This window comes from Epinephelus moara, chromosome 2 (assembly GCF_006386435.1).
Source record: "Epinephelus moara isolate mb chromosome 2, YSFRI_EMoa_1.0, whole genome shotgun sequence".
NCBI classification, from domain to species: domain Eukaryota; kingdom Metazoa; phylum Chordata; class Actinopteri; order Perciformes; family Serranidae; genus Epinephelus; species Epinephelus moara.
Window position 1 is genome coordinate 27,598,307 of NC_065507.1, and position 20,289 is coordinate 27,618,595.

General features: G+C 40.0%; 1 protein-coding gene across 4 annotated transcripts in view; it reads right to left on the reverse strand.

The window, feature by feature from the left end:
• Nucleotides 1-20,289, reverse strand: part of pitpnm3 (PITPNM family member 3) — a 129,329-nt gene that overhangs the window by 92,801 nt on the left and 16,239 nt on the right. For all 4 annotated transcript variants that reach the window (XM_050060243.1, XM_050060258.1, XM_050060236.1 and 1 more), the window contains exon 3: nt 11,064-11,156. In XM_050060243.1, the coding sequence (XP_049916200.1) occupies nt 11,064-11,156 (93 nt within the window). The remainder of the gene's footprint in view (nt 1-11,063; nt 11,157-20,289) is intronic.

Consider the following 20,289-nt stretch of genomic DNA (forward strand, 5'->3'; position numbering starts at 1 on the left):
AGATGGTGACCTCTCTAAAGCAAGGCCCTTGCTATATATATATATAAAAGCATAATTATAAGGCTACGAAAACCAAACAAATTTTATTTTATAGCGATTATACACTTATATAAACATATTAATGGGTAGAATATTCAGATTCAGATTTGACAATAAACCATGCCAAATATTACACACTGGCCCTTTAAGGCGGGTGTTACTGTGTCATGGTGTCACATTAAATATCATTACAGATTTGCAAATACTCTTTTTGTGCAAAAGAGACGTTGTGCAAAAGAGACTGAGGCAAAACACAGTCATCCCAGTTTCCATCCACAAACTGTGTGGAGTGGAATACAACAACATCATAAGCCAGCAGCCTTGTAATAAATAGATGCCCTACTTGCATATAAACATAGTTCACCTCCAGTGGCAATTTATTATGGCATTAAACTGTGGGAGCAGCCAACACCATGAATTTCCTTTCAGGCTCAGCCTGTCAATTCCCCTCATTATTTAAATTCATGTCATCAAATAACAAATCTGGATTAACACACAGCAAATTTTTCAACAGCGCACATCAATAAACAATGTGACAACTGAGTTGGCATTCGCTTGAGCAGCCTGAAGGCACATTCAGTCCTGATGAAAAATGAGACTTTTCACCCTCATGCACAAATCTGTGTAATTTTACATGCGTGTGAGGTATAAACGCAGGTTGAGCGATGCTGGGGGCTGTGAGGTGGAGGTGGAAACCAGCGGTATGCTGAGTAGAAGAGAGGTATGAGCTCTCATTTTTATTAATACATGTACAGGGAAGTGGTGGGCCCACTGGAATTTATCAGATCCTTCAGATGGAGTAAAAAGAGGAAGAGAAAGCAATCCTGCATAAATACCCACACTGCTGCTGCTCACCACTGTCAGGAGCAGCCGTGAAAGAGCCGAAACCCTCTATTAAATAATCCATTACACCTATAAAGATATATTGTGTATGAGATTACACAGTATGGAGCACATTCTGCACTTCAAAAATGCAAGAAAATATAATATAGGTGCAGTGTGTAGGATTTAGGGGGCTATAATTTCAGATATGGAATAAAATATTATTAGTATGTTTTCTTTGCTGGTTAATCACCTGAAAATAGTAATCAATGTGTTTTCGGTATCTTAGAATGAGCCATTTATATCTACATAGGGAGCAGGTCCTTGTACACAGAGATTACCATGTTGCAATGCCATACTTCCACAGTAGCACAGAATGGACAAAAAAACACAAACACTGGCTCTAGGAGGAGCCTGCGGCGTTTTTGCGTTGGCCACCGTGGTTAGTAGCTCCTCTTAGCCACGATTTCTAAACATGAAACATCTTTACTCTGTTTTTACCACTTTAAATCACCAGGTCCATTTGTTTTTAGGGTGGAGGAGACCTTTGCAGATAATTCTGCTCCTGCACATCTGGATCTTAAGTTATCAGATGAAAAAGGTGAGTAACAATAGCAGGTGCTAGGCTAGCAGCCAGTCTCTGAGGAGCTAAACAGTGTCAGAGAAACACAGATTTTTAACGTGACACTGCTTTATTCAGTATTTTTACTGGTGTAAATCACTGTGCACATTTGTGTTCCTCTCCGGATAATTCAGCTCACGGTAAAAACCTCCTGAACAATGAACACTGAAGGAATCCTAACCAGGAAAAGTTTCAGCTGGTTGCGATCTGCAATCCCGACCATGGGATGCCTCTAAATCCCCCTAAATCTTATACACTGTTCCTTTAATTGGCTAATTTAACACACTGAAACAATTTATCACCAGAATGTATTCAACTAACAGGCTTGAATCATCAAGAAATCAAATTCTATTAAGTTTTTTAATCAAGTTTTCAAACAGAAACACAGAAGGCCCAAGAAATCTAAACGCTGTCTTCACATCTCACAAACAAACAAAACTGAGACTGTTATCCTTGGCCCAAAACAAAGCTAATTTTTCTCTGGCTGAAGCATCTTGTTAAACAAATATTTAAAATGCAGTCTTCGATCCCACTGAGCTTTTTCAGCAAACGGATGAAGATGCGATGGTGCTGTTGGCAAAGTGAAGACTTGAAATGTGAACAGAATACTGAGAAGAGCCTGTGATGTTAAAGCCTGCACAAATTATTCAGTAAAAGGTCCCTTTGTGGAGTAACGACATCAAAGAAAATAAATGCATGGCGCTCTTCACGGTAAGTGGTTAAAAAAGCTTTATTCCATCTGCTTGTTCAAAGTAAAACATATGATGCTCCACCGTGTTTCTGCATGTGGCTTCTTCACTGAGCACAAAGCTTTTCTGAGTGAACTGTACAAATTTTAACCTTTTTCTAAAAAGAGAGCTTTGGATTTTGCTTTTCTTCTTTTTATGTGAGCGTCAGATGTCTTCTTATCTCCGTTCTTTCATTCGAACAGGCGCATTTGAGAGCTTCAGTATCTGGATTACAGATAAACTGGAGCTTTACCCACCACCAGTGGAAAATGAACGTTTTATACTTGATAGCAGAGGTGACAGTGGAGGTGGATGGGTCATGAAGCAACTCAATATCTTCGCTTTGATCTTTCTGTGTGTTTCTACGTCAGCCTGGGACTCTGCTCTGACAGCAGTCGGTGTTTCACTTCTGTTTTCATCATCACTGCAGGCCAGCCAGAGGGGGCTGCGACGAGGTGACAAACTGATCTTGAGTGTGCGAAATAGTGCGTGTGTGTGTGTGTGGATTTGCTAGGGGCAGCTGTGCGGATGTCAGAGGAGTTGATCAACAGAGATGACAGCATCAAACTATCCAGCCAGCATCTGTGTCGCCTCCACACCATGTCATACAAACTCTGGCTGACACACAACAACAGCGTCAGCTGACGGACTGTTAAGCTCAGTCTCAGTCCTCATTAGAAACAACACACAGATATCCATGGATTTCATATCTGCTTCTCTGTTTTGAAATAATACTTTCATTATTGATATTGTGCCATCTAAATATTTGTTTGGTGCTGTATGGGAAACTGTCAGGAGCTTAAAGCTGGCGTCTAATGCTGGCTTAGACTTGTCACATACTCAAGTTAATTTTACTTGTAAAACTCAAAATCATCAATCAGAAATTTGACTTGGCAAAATCTACGGCATAACACCCTCTATGAGTAGACCCTATATTCAGATAAAAAAATACAACAAAAAATAGATACATAAACCTTTACTTTTTAAAATGATTTTCTATCTAAATTATAATTTTGCACATGCTACACTGTGTCTTTTATTTAGGGAAACTTTGCAGGTAATGCAGGTGTGATCATCCAGCTCAGGGTACCAGAACAATTCAACATATTCCTAAGTCACTGTATTTTATATTTAATGATAAATGCTTTACAATCAATAGCTAAAGTTTAAAAGACTTAAAGTTGCTGACCCACAGCAGACCCTTGGCATCTCTCCTAATGACACTCTAGCAGACCTGTACTACATCCACTTTTACTTTTGGGAAGAAGAAGTGAGATCAGGTGACAGACTTGCCCAAACAGGAAACAAAACTTCTGTGGTCATAAAACAACTCAATGGTTGCCTTGATTTAAAGGGTAACATCAGTACATTTCAACCTGGCCACTCTTCTCCCATGTTTTTGTGTCAAGTGACTAATAGGAGCAACAATTTTAGAAATTGGTCTGGTATTGAGAAAAAGTGCTGTATCTGGCAAAATGAGCTGCCATGTAACCACTCAGGGGAATAGTGTGCCATCAATGTAAAAGTAAAGGTGCTTGTTTTTGCCACTGAAAGGCTCAGATTGTTATTATAAGTGTCTGACAACATTATGGAATAGAATAGCATAGAATAGAATAATCTTTATTGTCCACCAGGGGTGGAAAATTGACTTCGGCTCACCAACACTGAAGGTACACAGCACTAGAAAGTCGACAGCACCATTTCATAAGCACAATAAAAACACAATAAAGCACATAAGATAAAATAAATAAGCAGTAGAGCAGTTCAAGTCAATATCTGTGGATTTGTCACTTTGTTGAGTTAAGAATGCTGATGGCATTTGGAATAAAGGACTTTTTAAAAACACTTTTGGCCAGAGGGACACTGTATCGCCTCCCAGATTTCAGAATCTTAAACTGATTGGAAAAAGGATGGGAGCTATCTGCCAGGATTCTCCAAGCCGTCCTCCTTGTCGTTTCAGTGCAAAGGTGGGTCAGAGATTTTTGGGGTTTTCCCACAATTTTGCTTGCCATGGACACAGTCCTATTTAGTTTATTCACAATATGTGCAGTATATACAAGTCCTAAAATCTGTGGACTAACACCAAGATAGCTCAGTCTTCTAAGGAGATTGAGTCGCTGTGAACATTTCTTAAAGATGTAATCTGTGTTTTCAGAGAAGTTCATTTGGCAGTCAAGAACTGTACCAAGATATTTAAAGGTTTCCACAGTTTCAACAAGTTGGCCATCCCCACAGAGAAATAAAACTTGATCTGGTCTGTTGTTTATTGTAATCCTGTAATAAAACTAAACTGACAAGACTTCAGAGGGAGACTTCTCCTTGTGTGAGACTTGGTTAAACACAATAGCAAACAGACTGGCTCAAGTGAAAGGTAAATAAAAACATTATATTTCTTCTTCAGACAGTTATAATAACACCCCGAGCATGTCAGTGGCAAAAACAAGCACTTTTATTGGACATACATTGATAGTGCGTGGTTACATTGTAGCCCATTCTGCCACTCTCGCTCAATACTGGACCAGTTTCAAAAATTGTTTTTCCTATTAGTCACTTGGACACTAATCTCTCAAGACAGATTTTGCAATTTACATAAAGGAAGAAAAAAAAAATTTTTTTTTTTTTATCGATGGATTTCCAGATTGCTTGGACACAAAAGCATGGGAAAATAGGGTCCAGGTTGTAAAATACCAAAATTCCCCTTTAATGTTTTGGATTACTGTCCTGCTGCAGTCTCCAAAATTTGGGGAGCAATGCATAAAAATGGGATTCTCATCCTATTTAGGTTACCCAATAAGGACAGAAGTCATCTCTTGAACCATTTGGTAAGTGTCTCCTTTGAAATCCAATCATCTGGATTACAGAAAATGCAGAGAGTGTCAAATATTTGTGGCTTGTACTTGAGGATGCACTTCAACTTATGGACAAAGAGCTTTGTTCCTCAACAGCGTAGAAGTACGCTGTACACTGACACTGGCCAAGTGCATTGGAGTGTCTCATAAAAATGACGTAAAGAGCCATTTCTAAACAACCCAAATTCTAGGATGCAGGACGAGCCCCTCGAGATGCCTCATCTAGTTTTCAAGAGGCTACTGACAAGTGATTACATTAACAGAAATAATCTATACAGGAGCATTGCATGAGCAAAAAAAATGATCCCATAAAACTATATAAAACACACACACGCACACAGCAACAATGTCAGGGCTTATCTGTTTAGCAGAAAACTGAGCAAATCCCTGAAAGTCTTCATATATTTCCATGGTTTCTCTGGGTCCACTGGGTTACACAGTGCGGATGAAAGCATTCATCATAACCACATAAACAAAACTCCCCCAAGCTTATTGTGACGCTTTGAGTGGTAGGCCCATAATATAACAAACACCCCCTCAGTCACTCTTCAATGTAATTCCTTCAGTTTCTCTCTGCTTTTCTATAAAAGGCTGAAATTGCTTTCGGCTAAAGAAAACATATATCCAGCCTGGCAGAAATAAAGCGTCTGTACCAGACCAGCAGCATGCAGCTAAGATTGAGAGCCACAGTCTTGCAGTTAGCGAGTGACTGTACTCACTGTAGTCACTCTATGACCTTGTTTTGGTTTCCCTTTTAAGGAACGTATCCTTCATACTGAGCATATGTTTATGTTTGGAACAACTTGCTCTGTTGCCTTTCCTGCAGGACTGAGCTTCACTCACCAACCCCCTCCAGCTCAGACAATGAAGCCACATAGCAACCATGAAGAAAAAATAAGCTCAAACAGCTCTTCCTGTGTCTTTTATTTTTGGATTATTATTAAATTAAACTAGCTTTGTTGTATTTCATCTTCCAGTCCCTCCTTCTATAATGGAGCATCTCTGTTGAACAGCCATGTTTTCATGCAAGTTGAAAGGGTACTACAAGGTTTTTACAGCCTGAGACCTGCCACAGAGTCCCACATGCATCAGTGAATGATAGCAAAATGAGATGTGATATGTCTGGTCCCTGAAGAACAAGCTGTGTAGAGATGGATATAAAATAGCCTGAAATGGAAGATGGGAACAAACAACTGAGTGGTACTTTCACATTGGCCACATGGGCTCTGTATGCAATCGCATACTAATGTAGAGCATAGGCCTACTACATACACAATCTGCACTGCTTAGTGCCTGACACTTGGAAATTACAATATAGCCTTTTATAACAGTTTGAACGATATCTAACAGATTAGCATCCCATGAATGACATCACATACTTACGGCTAAATTACATAGATTAAGTTCAGGAAAATTATCACGGTAATGATGTTCAATTGGTTTCTCATGGTACCGAACATCAGTCTCCTGGAGGAAAAGTCCTGTGTCAGTTCCCCTATTCACCAACCCAACCTGCCTCTTTACACAGACTTTGGGGTCTTTATACTACTTCCTTCTTTACTTCCATCAGTGCATTGGTCACATGGTCGCAGCGTTCCCGATTCCATAGGATATACACTAATCACTGGCTCATGATTATGCTGGTTTTACACTAATTGCAATTGGTGCATTACTTTCATAGGTATAAATACAAGCGGTGCATGAAATTCTCAGCACGGACCCTAACTTCCCCCCATCCACCACCACCACACAAACACAAACTAAAAAAGCCAGATCTGTTCGTTGAGGTTATGGGGCTTTACATCTGTTTATTTAATATGAAGCTGCAGCCAGCAGCCAGTTAGGATAGCTTAGCATAAAGACTGGAAACAGGGGGAAACAGGCTGGCTCTGTCCAAAGTAACAAAATCCACCTACCAGCATCCTGAAGCCAAAGTGTGAAAACAACAATTTATGCATTTATCATGCTACTGTGCCCTGACTATTTAGTGGAGGAGCGTGTTGACTTCCTGGGGTCTCTGCTGGTTGTAACTCCACTCCCGTTTTACACTTCAGTTTTGTGTGGATCAAACAAATGAAATACAACATGGTAAGTCGCAAGCTTAGAGGTGCTGGTTGATGGATCTTTTCGATGGAATTTGTTTCTGCCAGTTTTCAGTCTTTATGCTGACTTTAGATAACCAGCTGCTGGCTGTACAAACATGAGTGTTAGCAATCTTCTCATCTAGTGGCCCAGACGCACCATACCGACATCACAGAACTAGACTGTTGTGTCGCCTCACGTCGTCTGTGTTTTGGCCAAAAAATGCACTTGAACACACCACAAAGACCACAGCCATCAGCACACTAGCATGTATGATCTGCGCCTGTGTGAGAGGAAATAACTTCATACCAGCAGGCAGCTGTAGTCTGGGTTCATCATTCAAAAAGGGAAAGAAGAAAACTGACAGGACGGATTCAAGACGCTAGTTAGCCAGTTAGCACAACCCAGTGTTGAAAGAACAATCGTCAATTCATTGTGCACTAGTGAACAATAACTCAAACAATTACGAACCATGTCTGCTAAAAACCTCAATGGTAATCTTACCTAATATAACACTTTTATTTTAACCTCATGTCCTATTCTCTTTAAAAGTTTGTTTGCTTTCCTCACTTCAGTTTCTCCTCTTGGCACTGAGCTGAACTGTCAATCACAGTGATTTCTCTCACAGACAGACTCCATTATCTCCAAAGCTGATTCAAAATGCTGAAGCGGTGGACAAAAAGCCGACAATGGCCGACAGTAGGAGCCGCACCACAAAAACTAGGTCGGCAGATGCCCACCGATGGCCTGACATCGGCCAACAGCAAATGAGCAAGCTTTCAAAAATATCAAACTATTCCTATTTTTAATTTTGAGCTAAATTAAATGAAATACAACCAGACACACAACAAAAATCTGATAATTTATTTTTGCTTTTGTTTGGCACAAAATGCACCAGTGTGCAGCCTCTCCTCATGCTGTTTAATTAAAAGAGGATCTCTGTCCCTTCACACTCAGTAAAGATATCTCACAGCTGAGAGTAGAATCTCATGCAGCAGATGTGTAAGCGAGCATGATGGGGTACATCTGCTCACATGCAACACATGCACATTATCTTGTCCCCTGGTGATTCCTCGCAACTGATAGGCGCCTTGACACTGGTGTCGCAAAATGAATTTCAGGCAACGCACAGCTCTGCTCGGCAACAGCTGTGATAAGGATAAATATTTCATGTTTTTTGGGAGTCTGTGCAGTGAACGTGCCTTTTTTGGCAAACAGATTATGCAAGGGAAAGGGAGTGAAGGGAAATCAAAATTAGGGAGGGAAGCAAATGAAAGACTGAGACAGGAAGAGTGAGATGAGACAAACAAATGTGTGAGAGAATGACAGAGGAGAATGAAAAACATATTCATCACACTTCCAAAGACAAAGCATGTGACTTCATATGGCAGCACTTAAAATTTCCTGTGGAAATGTGCAAAAGAGGAAATGGAGCAGAGCGGACAGGCTCTAATCTGTTCCCACTGAGCCTCATTTCCAGCATGTTTTTATGTGATAGGAACAAATGTTGGACACCAGAAACTCTCAACACACCTCTGGCTATTGACTGGCTTAATGTAAAATGAGAACATGTTACAATAATAACACATAATTGATTAGTATCTCTACCATCAAGTCTCTCGGGGGATAAGCACTTGTAGTGGGTAATTGGTGCGATAAATATTCCACTTATTCGCTGATTAACTCCCTCTGGGACTGTGAAAAGGCTAGTAGTCGAATATCTTCACAAGTGTGTCTATTTCTGGTCAGTCTGACATGTTGAATAAATTTACATGAATCTTTAGCGGTAAGGTAGGCAGTGAAATCAGTATTAAGCAATTAAAAATGATGAAAGTTGATGCAGGATCTATTTGTTACCTATTGTTCTGAAACCAGACTCTCTCCTGGAGTCAGATTTTACCCAATTTAGTCATAACAGCAACTCACAGACTAACATTTAGCAATACCACCCAACCCCACATCAGAACACACAGAAATTGCAGGAAAATTGCTCTGGCTCTGGTGGTTTCTTCAGTACAGTTGTCCTACATTTCCCCAGCTTAAAAAACCACAGAGACTAACAGCACTTTTTCACTACAAAAACATTACAAGCTGTAACCTGAACTTTTGCGAGGCTCTTCCATTTTTACTGAGACGATAAGCTGATTAATCAGTTGGTCAACTCGCAAAAAAATAGTCTGCAACTCTTTTGATAATGACAAGAAGAAGAAGAAGAAGAAGAAGAATACTTTTATGTACGTATATATAGCACAGTTTATGCATAAAGTGCAACACAAAGTGCTGAACATAAAGGACAATCAAAACATTTGTAATTAAAAAAAGAAAAACATCAAATAATAATAATAATCCCTAATTTATAATCCCTATATGCTGCTTTTCCTGGTCTTAAACCCAGTATATACTGTGCGATTTTAGGCTGTCCCTGACGAAAGATGATCCACGTTAAAGAAATGTGGTGATATCTTTGGTTGTGGCTCTATAATGGTGGTCCTGCGTTGCACTGTGAGGTTCAAGGATGGCTGTTGTCACGGCTGTCATGGTTTTCACAGTCTTGCGAGACAAAGACAGCCTGGGATGAAATTCTGACAGTGTCAGATATTTGGGATGACCTTCTCACTGTGTGACTGCTGTTACGACCTAAACCCAAACAACAGACACATAGCAGCTCGCCATGGAGGGAAATCGCACTCAAAGAAATGTGTGGGATTCCAGCAAAGAGGAAAACCTTGTGGAGGTGTGGCAGCAGAAGCCTTGCCTGTATGATGTGTCCTACAGCTCTTACCATGATGGCGTAAAGAAGGACAAAGCATGGAAGGAAGTAGCTGCGGAGTTGCAGCTGCCAGGTGAGCAACCTAGCAGCTCGCAAACACACACACACACACAAATCGCAGTATATAGTGCCCACAAAACTTTAGGTTATTGAATAATGTGACCCTCTATGTTGTGCTTCACAGTCGGAGAAGCATCCTTGCAGGCTCAGTATGGGAAGCTGTTGCGTAGCATTTTCCAGGTAAGACATGTCGCATATGATGGTAATATTTAGGTTTTAGGAGCATTCTGTGGACATGTATACAGCGCATTGGAAAATGTGTCTCAGCTGTAGGTTTTTCCACAGATTGCCGCACATGGCCTCTTGCTTGTTTACAGTCAGCTCTGCGGATTGCCATGGATGTGTCATACACACATCAACTCACCAACAGTTTGCGAGGCTGTGGGGTAGAGATGCATGCCCAAAAGAAAAGCTTACATTTCCAGTTGAAGGTGAAACACACCTACTCTTAAACATTGTTGAAGACTTGGCTATCAACAGGTTTTTGGACATGTGCAAAGTTTGCAATGCAGACCTTTTCAAGAAGGTGGTCAAAGGAATGAAAGAGGAAGGCTGTGTGAACGGCTGCATGTTAACAGGAATATTAGTGAAATATTAATTTTTATTATTATTGTTAACAGCTTGGTAGAAATATTGTCTTTTTGTTATTAAGGGCAAAAAATAGAATATTTTGTGCATGTAAACATGGTCCATGCAGTGACACTGATATTATTAAGCTTGTTTCTTGTTTCTAACCACTGACTAGTGATTACTAGTGGGCTTGTTGTAGTCTGCTTGGCCAATCACAATCTGTAGCACTGTTGGCAACCTCCGAAAGTATCTTATCACCCTCGCAGCAGTGCCAAAATGGAGATTAAGAAACTTGGAAACAGGAGCAGAACCCATGACGATGACTACATGTTACATTACATTCAGTTCCAGTGGTGGAAAAAGGGCTGTAAAAGTCAAAAGCATGCACACTTGATGGAAAAGGGTCTGTTAAAATGCTCATACAGAAGTCCAGACCATTTCTGAGTCTACTACTGTTGGAGAGACAGAAAAAGTGCAAGGTGAAGACAGGATAAATTGGGGAAACGAAATGTAATACTAACCTCTGGCATCAAAGAACTCCTCATCTGAGCTGTCGACTGATTCTTGAGCAATGTTCTGCAGACACCAATGAGAGGCGCTGTGCTTTCGTGATCCTGCAGGTTAGAACAAGAAAATAAGACAATTCAAAATTCTGATTTTAGACGGGAAGGATGACAGGCAGGGTCATGCCATTAATCACAGAACTCGAGGACAGACAAATCTGACAATTCTTTAGCCTTTCGGTTGATAGCTCTAAAAATTCAGAGTGAAAAGGAAAGTGTAAATGCCCCATGTGGGAATGGATGGTCTTTTGAGTGCCACAGCAGGTGAAAAGATCCAAATGGACTTTCCTTTGAGCAGTGTCATAGCACACAAGTGTCTCAGCAAGGAAGCCAGGCAGTTTTTTATGACCTTCTGATAGAAGAGCAGGGATAAAAAGGGATTTAGAGCACTTTCCATTTGTTGACAATATTCACCCTCAAGTACCCAGATATAAAACCATTGCAAACAACAGAGTAGAGCAAATGAATTCTCAAAAATCTTTGAAGCAGAAAGTGGCTGTAACAGAGTCGGGAGAAACTGACAAAACACAAAGCCCACTCTGCTGAGGTTGGTATATATTAACTAAAAACTGATGCTGTAGTTAAATATCAGATTAAATACAACAATACTGCTGAACTATGTCAGGGTTAAAATGTCTTTCAGTAAAAGTAATTACACACCAGGCTTAAAAGCAGTGTTTTACTCTTTTAATGCAATTCATGCAATTCTTCCTCTTCGGGACAGCGATTTTGTTAAGCCTCCAGTAACTCCTCCTCTACGCACTGCTGCACTGTGATGATGTACTGAACCTGGGTCAAATGTTGAAGTTTGTTTTCCCATAGTCTGGATCCATTGCAGCGTTCCTGACTTTAAAGTAAAAACATTCATCAAATGTTTCATTATGAAATCATTCACACAACGCTTATGAATATGGTGAAAACTGCTACATTATACCTCATATAAATCATGGGAACTAGCCTGTGTTTAATAAAAAGACCCAAATGGCACCATTCAAATCCACTACATTTACCTGCTTGCTATTGGATACAAGATACCCCAAGAAACAATTTATTCTGATGTATACTGTACACCTGTGTGGATGCACCAGAGAAAGATAGTTTGCTTAATATTTTGCATGTATAAAATTATTTTCTCTGTGCTGCAGGAGACATTGAAAAGGTTCCACCCATCACTTTTCAAATAGTGATCAGTCTTTACATGCCCCCTCTTGGTCAGTCTCTAAGATTATAACTCTGCTTATCACAGCTATGCAGATGACATGCAAATCTATCTACAATCTCACCAAATGACTGTGGTCCTTTAGGCTTTGTCTATGCCTTGAGAAGGTAAATGATTAAATGCAACAAAATTTCCTTCAACTGAACAAAGATAAGCCTGAAATTATTCTCTTTGGAAACCAAAATGGAACGTTTAAGCCCAGTTCAGACCCAAGATCCACGATGAGGTAGTGTTGCACAGTATACCGGTACTAAAATAGTACCGCGGTACTAGAGTATTCCAAACAGTACTATACTGCATTTGGAAAATACCGGTACTTTGAAATTGATTCAATATATTCATTTAGTTAATTTATTTTACTCATTTACTCATTTCCTATTGGAGCACAGATTGCACAAGTGGTGTGTATGACAACACCTGTATCAACATTCGCAGCTGGCGCACGTGAAAAAAGACAAGAGAAAGTCTGCCTCGCAAAGGGAGACAACACGAGACAACACCAACTTGGTGAAACATTTGAGCAACCAATCTCAGAAACATAGCTTAAGTGAGAAACTTTGTGTCCAAGCAAGACTTCGAAAAGCTCAGTCATGCTTTTATTCCTTGTAGGGTGGACTATGCTAATGCAGTCTTCACTGGCCTCCCCAGTGAAACCATTAGACAGTCACACTGATTCAAAATGCTGCTGCAAGAATACTGACAAACACCAAGAAGAGGGAACACATTTCACCAATTCTAAGACTGGTTTCAGTTAAGTATAGAACTGGCTTCAAGGCCCTGCTTATTGCCTAGGAGCCAGGAAGGTCTCTCAGATCTGCAGGGACTGGTCTGTTTTGATGCCCATAATGTAATGAAATGGCTTTTCCGCATTTCAAAATGATATCACTAACAAATTCTTCCCCAGAGGTTTTACAATAAAATGTGTATGTTGTTCATTCTCTCCAGCAATGTTGCAGTTGGGAACAATTTCCATGTAATGACAGCACACCACTGGCAACACTTGTATTCCACTGCAGCTGTTTAACTACATCAATTCATTATTCCTGTTTGAATATTTCTCACACATGCCGACCATGTTTGCGCTCCAAGGTGGAGGAGAAACATGTAACATCACTGTGTAAACAGCCTTTATATCATTTTATATTGCTGTCAGGAAACCATGAAGAATCTTGAGGGCAGTGACATCCTCCCCCGATGTTTGCAGCTGACATCCTGTTAATGTGTCATTTAGAAATAAAGAAAAACTCTTGTGACCACTTTATGAGCACTTAAACCCTTGATATAAATAGTCAATATGCCAGCCAAGTTAGGAATAAGCTGACGCTCTCTCTACAACCTTTAAATTGCAGCAGAAACTCTGCCCTTCAGCAAATCGCTCTCCAGGATCCCTGAACCTCCGCAGAGCCTTTAACCCTGTCATCTTGGCTATACTGGACGATGTGTGAGGAGGCTCAGACGAGGATTAATTCAATCCTTGTGTGAGAATTTACTGTGCATCAACAGCAACAGCACCACTGAACAGCCGAAGCAACATTTTCCCTGCACCTTACACATCCATTTCTTATATACCACCCCTGCATCCTAATTTGTGTCAGCTAAACTACAGTGTACACACAAGACAATTTGGCCTAATTACACTCTCTGCTCTCACGGTAAAATAAATAATTACTGCACAAAACATCGAGATAATTACTATTTTCCAGAAAACACTCTCCTCCCACTTAAACAAAATGGCAACAGGAGCTATAAATACATCTGAAATCCTCAGCAAACTCTTGACCTGGATGACGGTACAGTAACTACCACAGGTGAGGACTGCACGTTATTTTGTTATGTTGTAAGTGCGTCAGTGGTGTTGGAGTGATCTCAAACAAGCTGCCTGTGGTACTCATCCAGCTGCTCATTTATGTTTCATGCTTTCAAGTGAAGACATTAATACACACTCAGCATGAAGTACACAATGAGGCAACATTATCCTACAAATAGCATCCAGGGCTGACTCTCACACAGTCGTAAAAAACACAATGGACGTGCTAGTGATGCTTGTTTTTTCTTACATTGGGCTACTTGTAAACCCACACAGTAATATAGTATTAAATGACAATGGCCTTGGAAGTAATGCTGGGTTATTGCTACTGTAGGCTGTAAGCTATTTAGCTGGAAATACTCATGTATGCAAGAAGCGAAACACAAACTTGTGCGGCTGCAAATTTCTGCTTTGTATTCCGCATCTAATATCGGACCTGTCACTCTCCTCTGTGCTTTCTACTTGACTGTCTGAGGATTTGAGAGCGTCATCCTGAGGAGGCATGGACGAGCAGCAGCTTTGCCAGATGGGAAATGTTAAATTATAGTACCAGAGGCTCAACATTGTCATATTTTAAGGAAATAACAGTAGTATGTGAGTCATAACCAAGAAAACAACTAGTCGTAAATGTGTAATTTTTCAAAATACTTATTTGAACAACTTTCTGGCATGGCAACAAAACTACCCACAAGCAAGCTCACAAAGTTATGATGCATTGAAGGGGGTATGTGTCTAAAAGGCCATCACATTCATCACAGCCTACACCAGCCATGATCTGCTGGAAAGAAGTCACTTGAGAAGAGATGCATAAACAGATTAAGTATCCATCAGGGTTCCTGTGGATCCTTAAAAACTATTAAGAGGCATTTAATTCATTAATTTAAAAATAAGGCCTTAATTTGTATTTAAATGTCTTATATCGATCTTTGAAAAGTCTTAAAAATGCTAAAATGTGGGAAGTATGATTTTATGAATTGTTTTTTTTTCTGACATTACATTGTAAAATCTCAAAATGATTAGTCATATGTATTTATTATTATTTGGAAAATGTTCCCAGATGCCTTTTACTGTAATGTCATGTAGATCAGGATAGTGGAACCAAAAACACTCATGTGTCTGGCCATGGTTCTCAGAGCAGAGGATCCACTGTCACTGTACCCTGGACAATATGAGGAAGTGAAAATTTGAATGAAAACTGACTACTTAACTTAGATGTCATGGCCTGGCTGAAACCGGTACAAAGCAATGCATTCACCCACCCAATGTTTGCAAGCTTTAGATTCTGTGCAACATAGTGCATTGAGATTTATTACCAACTGTAAGCCACTAACTCATCACTGTATCCTGTATGCTCATGTTGGCTGGCTCTTCTTACAATTTCTTAGACTTTTTCATTGGCGCTCTCTTGTCTACAAAGCTATTCTTGGCCTTCCTCCAGCATAATTATGTGTATACATTAAGCAGAAAATTGAAAATGGCTATGCTCTCCATTCACAAAACATGTTTTTATTGTCTGTACTGAGGGTAGATACAGAGTTTGGTTACCGAGCATTTATGTATGCAGCTCCTTATATGTGGAATCTTCTGCAGAGGGACTTAGAGTTGCACTCATTGGTTCCTCTCGGCTGTTTCAAAGCACTGTTGCAGGATTTTTGTACACAGTCTTCTATATGCCGATGTCACAGTGTGTCTTAGCTTGTAATCATGTGTAGCTGCCGTTTAAAGGTTCATTTCTAGTATATTAACATACTTTTTTTATTCTGTATTTTTGCTCTTTGTCGTCTGTCTGTAACTTATGTTGCTGCCTGTCTTGGCCGGGACACTCTTGAAATAGAGATTTTTTTCTGGTTACATAAAGGTTAAATAAATAAATTCAAGGCTCGATGTATTTTGTGCAAAAAGATTTTCAAACTCACGATGGGAATCAAGGCATCGGAACCCCACATACAGAGTGAGATACACTCCAGAAACACGCCAAACAAACAGCAGGTATTTCCCAGTTCTGTTCTGCCCTCGTCTCTATCACAAGACAAAAAAAGTCATGTTTACGGTTACAATAAACATTTGGACAAAATTTTCCCTTACCCTAAGTATCTGATGTCAGGGTTTTTTTGTCTTTTTTTCCAAGTGGCATGAAAGAAATCTTAAGAAGTCTTCAATTTAACTTGCATTACGCTGTAGGAACCCTGATCCATATATTGCTACCCTGATCATGTCAGGAAATGAATTAAAATGAGACAGCGCAGACTAAAACCAATACTAATTTTAAGTGTGATGAAATGGTAAAACTATCTTGCATGATGACACTTTTGGCATTATTGATTATACAGCGTATAGTGGACAAAACTACTGTCCCCCAGAGGGGTCCCTGTGTGCCACAGTGTTGAGAGCTCTTGTGCAGAGAAAGCATACATCGAGTGCGGAAGAGGAGCTGATGGAGCGCACAGCATGAGCACAGGAAAATAACTACTTTAAAAAATAAAAACACTCCCGCTTCAGCTATCCCAAGCCAGCTGCTGCCCTAAACAACTACCAGACAGCTTTCTCCATCATTGATTTGTTGAGTGGATACACTGCCAGTCACCTTATGAGACCCTTCAAGTAATCTTTATGTACTGTTCTTATCTAATTCAACCACTGCTGGAACCGTGTGCTGTGGATGTTTGTGTACTCAGTTTACTCCTGGCGCCGTACATGTGCTTTGACTGTCTTAGAAGGTTTAAGAATGGAACCAATTGCTTGTGTGGCTGAAGCCTTACACCGGAGCACCTATCACCAAGCGATGCCTCCCCCACTGGGTAATGGAAATGATTGCTGTGGCTCCCTGCAGGGCATTACAGAACACTATATTTCCACAGATACTGTGTGAATGCTTGCAAGAAGGACAGATTATGATCAGACAACCAGCAGGAGTGCCAATCTGAGCAGACAGTCCTGCTTGAAGCCAGGAAAAGAGACCAGAACAATTTGTCAATAGTGAGAATACGTCCCCATTTTTTACATCTACTACACAATGACTGCGAATTGTCATGTTGATTCAGTTGGTGAGAGGAGAGGGCGCCTTTATGTTTGTATCTCACTCTTTATGAGAACAAGGCTTATGGTTTGATTTTACTACGCAGCATAGTGCAAATCAGTATTGGTGTAATTGGCTTGTTGTCCAAAGTAATTTAGGTGTGATTGGTTTAGTAATGTACATGGTGTTTAATAATTAATAACACTATCAAAGTGAAAGCTCGGAGTAAAAGGCTGAACCTGCTTGTTTTAAAACAAACTGGAAGAAATTACACTGTGTCAATAAACATTCCACAAAGTCACACTTACAAATTATCATGTCAAAACACTGTGTATGTTAATATTGGATGTGCAGGATTAGATCTCAAGCCAATGCAAAGAACCAGACAACTAAGAGTTTACAACCATACTAGCAGCTCTGTGAGGCTGTCCATTTGCTTTGAACTAAAGGCTAACACCAGCATGCTAACAGGCTCAAAATGATTGCTAGCATGCTGATGTTAAGCAGGTTCACTGTTTATCGTGTTCGGCATCTTGGTTTTGCGCATTAGCACATGATAACATTTGCTACTTAGCACTGAACACAAAGTACAGCTGAGGCAGGGAATGTCATTAGTTTGGCAGGCGTTTGGTCACAGACCAAAGTACTGGACGAATAAAAATTTGACCTGATGATGGTGCTAGTAAAAAAGTCAGGGGATTACCAAAGTCAGTGGGATCAATCCTCTGGCGACCATGAATGTTTGTATGAAATTTTAGGGCAGTCCATTCAACTGACTTTCAGTATGTCAGTCTGGACAAAAATCCAATGTTACATATGAGGCATATGCTACATCCATGTCATATGGGATGGATGGTAGAGACGAGAATAGCCTTCATTTTCTCAGACAATTTAAAGGTCAGATGTATTGGAATTAGTGCCATCTAGCGGTGAGGTTGAAGAACTGAAACTTCTTCCATGTGCCAAGCATGTAGGAGAACTATGATGACCAACTCAAAAACTCCAATGGCCCTATCTAGAATGAGTGTTTGATTTGTCCATTCTGGGCTACTGCAGAAACATGGCGGACTCCATGAAGTAGGACCCACTCCATATGTAGATAGCAACAGGTCATTCTACGGAAGTGAAAACACAATGATTTTTAGTTCCAAGTGGTTATAAACTAATCAAAGCACAGTTATGGATATAATATTCCATTCCTGCCAATAGATGTCCTAAATCCTACACGCTGGACCTTTTAAGTTCTGGAATTGAAAGTCATGTTGAGTTTCAGTCAAATCTTTAAACCTAACACTTATCGTTTTAGTCCACAAACACATTAGACATATTAGTCTTGTTTGAGTGAGTTTGACTAATCATAATCTAGAAGAAAAGGCACTGAAAAAATATCTCGAACTGACAGTTTGCATGCTATTATTAAAAAAAAAAAGCAGTGTCTGGTCTGATGAAAGAGTCTAATACTCCCAGACATGACTATTTAGTACTGTATTCCTCAAAACAATGGTTATAATTATGTTGAACAATTGGACTTTGGCTGATGTGAAGCATCAATATTTGTTTGTGTTTTCATGCACTTTGGTATAATTACACACCGAGACATTAAATGGAGCTTTCCCACTCATAACAAGTATTAGTGTGGTCAAGTTTCATGCTTTTTCAACCCTCAGTGATATAATCTGTCAGGGAAATGTTTTGTGCTGCATTAACAAGAACAATAATTAGCAAAGTATCAACAAGAATACCAGTCTGTAATTTATAAAAATAGATGTTAGGATGTTCCAGTCCTTCTCACTTATGAGACATGATTAAATTCAGTTTCACAGTGTTCAACAGAATCACCTACCAAGAACAGCGTTTGGTTATTCATCAGCTACTTCGCTCAAATTGCTTTGGTGTGCAAAATTAAAGCATGCAAAACCATAACAGCTTGTCTTTTGAACCTAAATGTGCAACTAAACTAACAAGGAGAGAGCCCGGCAATTCACTGGGCTGTGTTAAAAACATAAATAAATAAATAAAAATCTGTGTGCAAGCTTTACCTCAGAGCAAGACAACACAAGGTTGCTTGTGATTCATCTCATCCTTCTTTCATCTCTTTCTTTCCATTATCCACTTCCAGCAGTGTTTACACAGAGGCCTGCAGCCGGTTGAAACGCTGGGCTGACAGCATCCATTACTGGAGCAGCTCCATCACAATCACAGGTTATACCCCCTCTATCTGTCCTTCGCATACAGGTATGAATCCCCAACTTTACCACACGCACACACACACACACACACACACACACACACACACACACACACACAAATACGGCTGCAGTGCTTCACATGTGTGAGGTGGTAGTGTTGAGATTTAATTTGTCAAAGGACACTGGGTCAAATGTTTGACTTTTAATGTAGGAGTAGGATAGATGGCTTAGAATTTTCTTTGTCTGCTACACAGACTGTGAGTGTAGTCCAGATAAATGCTATTTGGTAAAAAGGCATACTTCAGGCAAAGAACCTTTTTGCTATATAATGGACTGTACATAGGTATCTTTTTAATTTGAAGTAGCAGTGCATGGGATTAAATGGAATCTGGCAATGTGGACTGCAGATTGCAAACAGCTGAAACTTCTCTCGTGTACCAAGCATGAACTCCGAGTTAGGATTCCTTCAGTGTTCATTGCTCAGGAGGTTTTTATCATGAGCCGAATTTTCTGCAGAGGTCAGTCCCTGGCCCAGCACCTACTAATGTGTGCTTATATTTCACTCTGGTAACTTTAGATCCAGGCGTTCAGGAGGCTTTTACCAAGAGCTGAATTATTATTATTACTATGCAGAGGTCTCTTCCTCTCCAAAACAAACAGGTCCAGTGATTTAAACCGATATAAACACTGAATAAAGCAGTTTCATGGTAAAATCCAATGTTTATCCAGTGCTGTTTGGCTCTTTGTGGAGGGGCTGTTAACTATGGTGACCAACATGAAAATATGAATGGCCCTATCTCAGCATTAATAGAAGAAAACAAGAACAACCCCAGGCTTCTTTTCAGCACTGTAGCCAGGCTGACTGAGAGTCAAAGCTCTATTGAGCCTTGTATTCCTTTAGCCCTTAGCAGTAATGATTTTATGAGCTTTTTTAATGACAAAATTCTAACTAT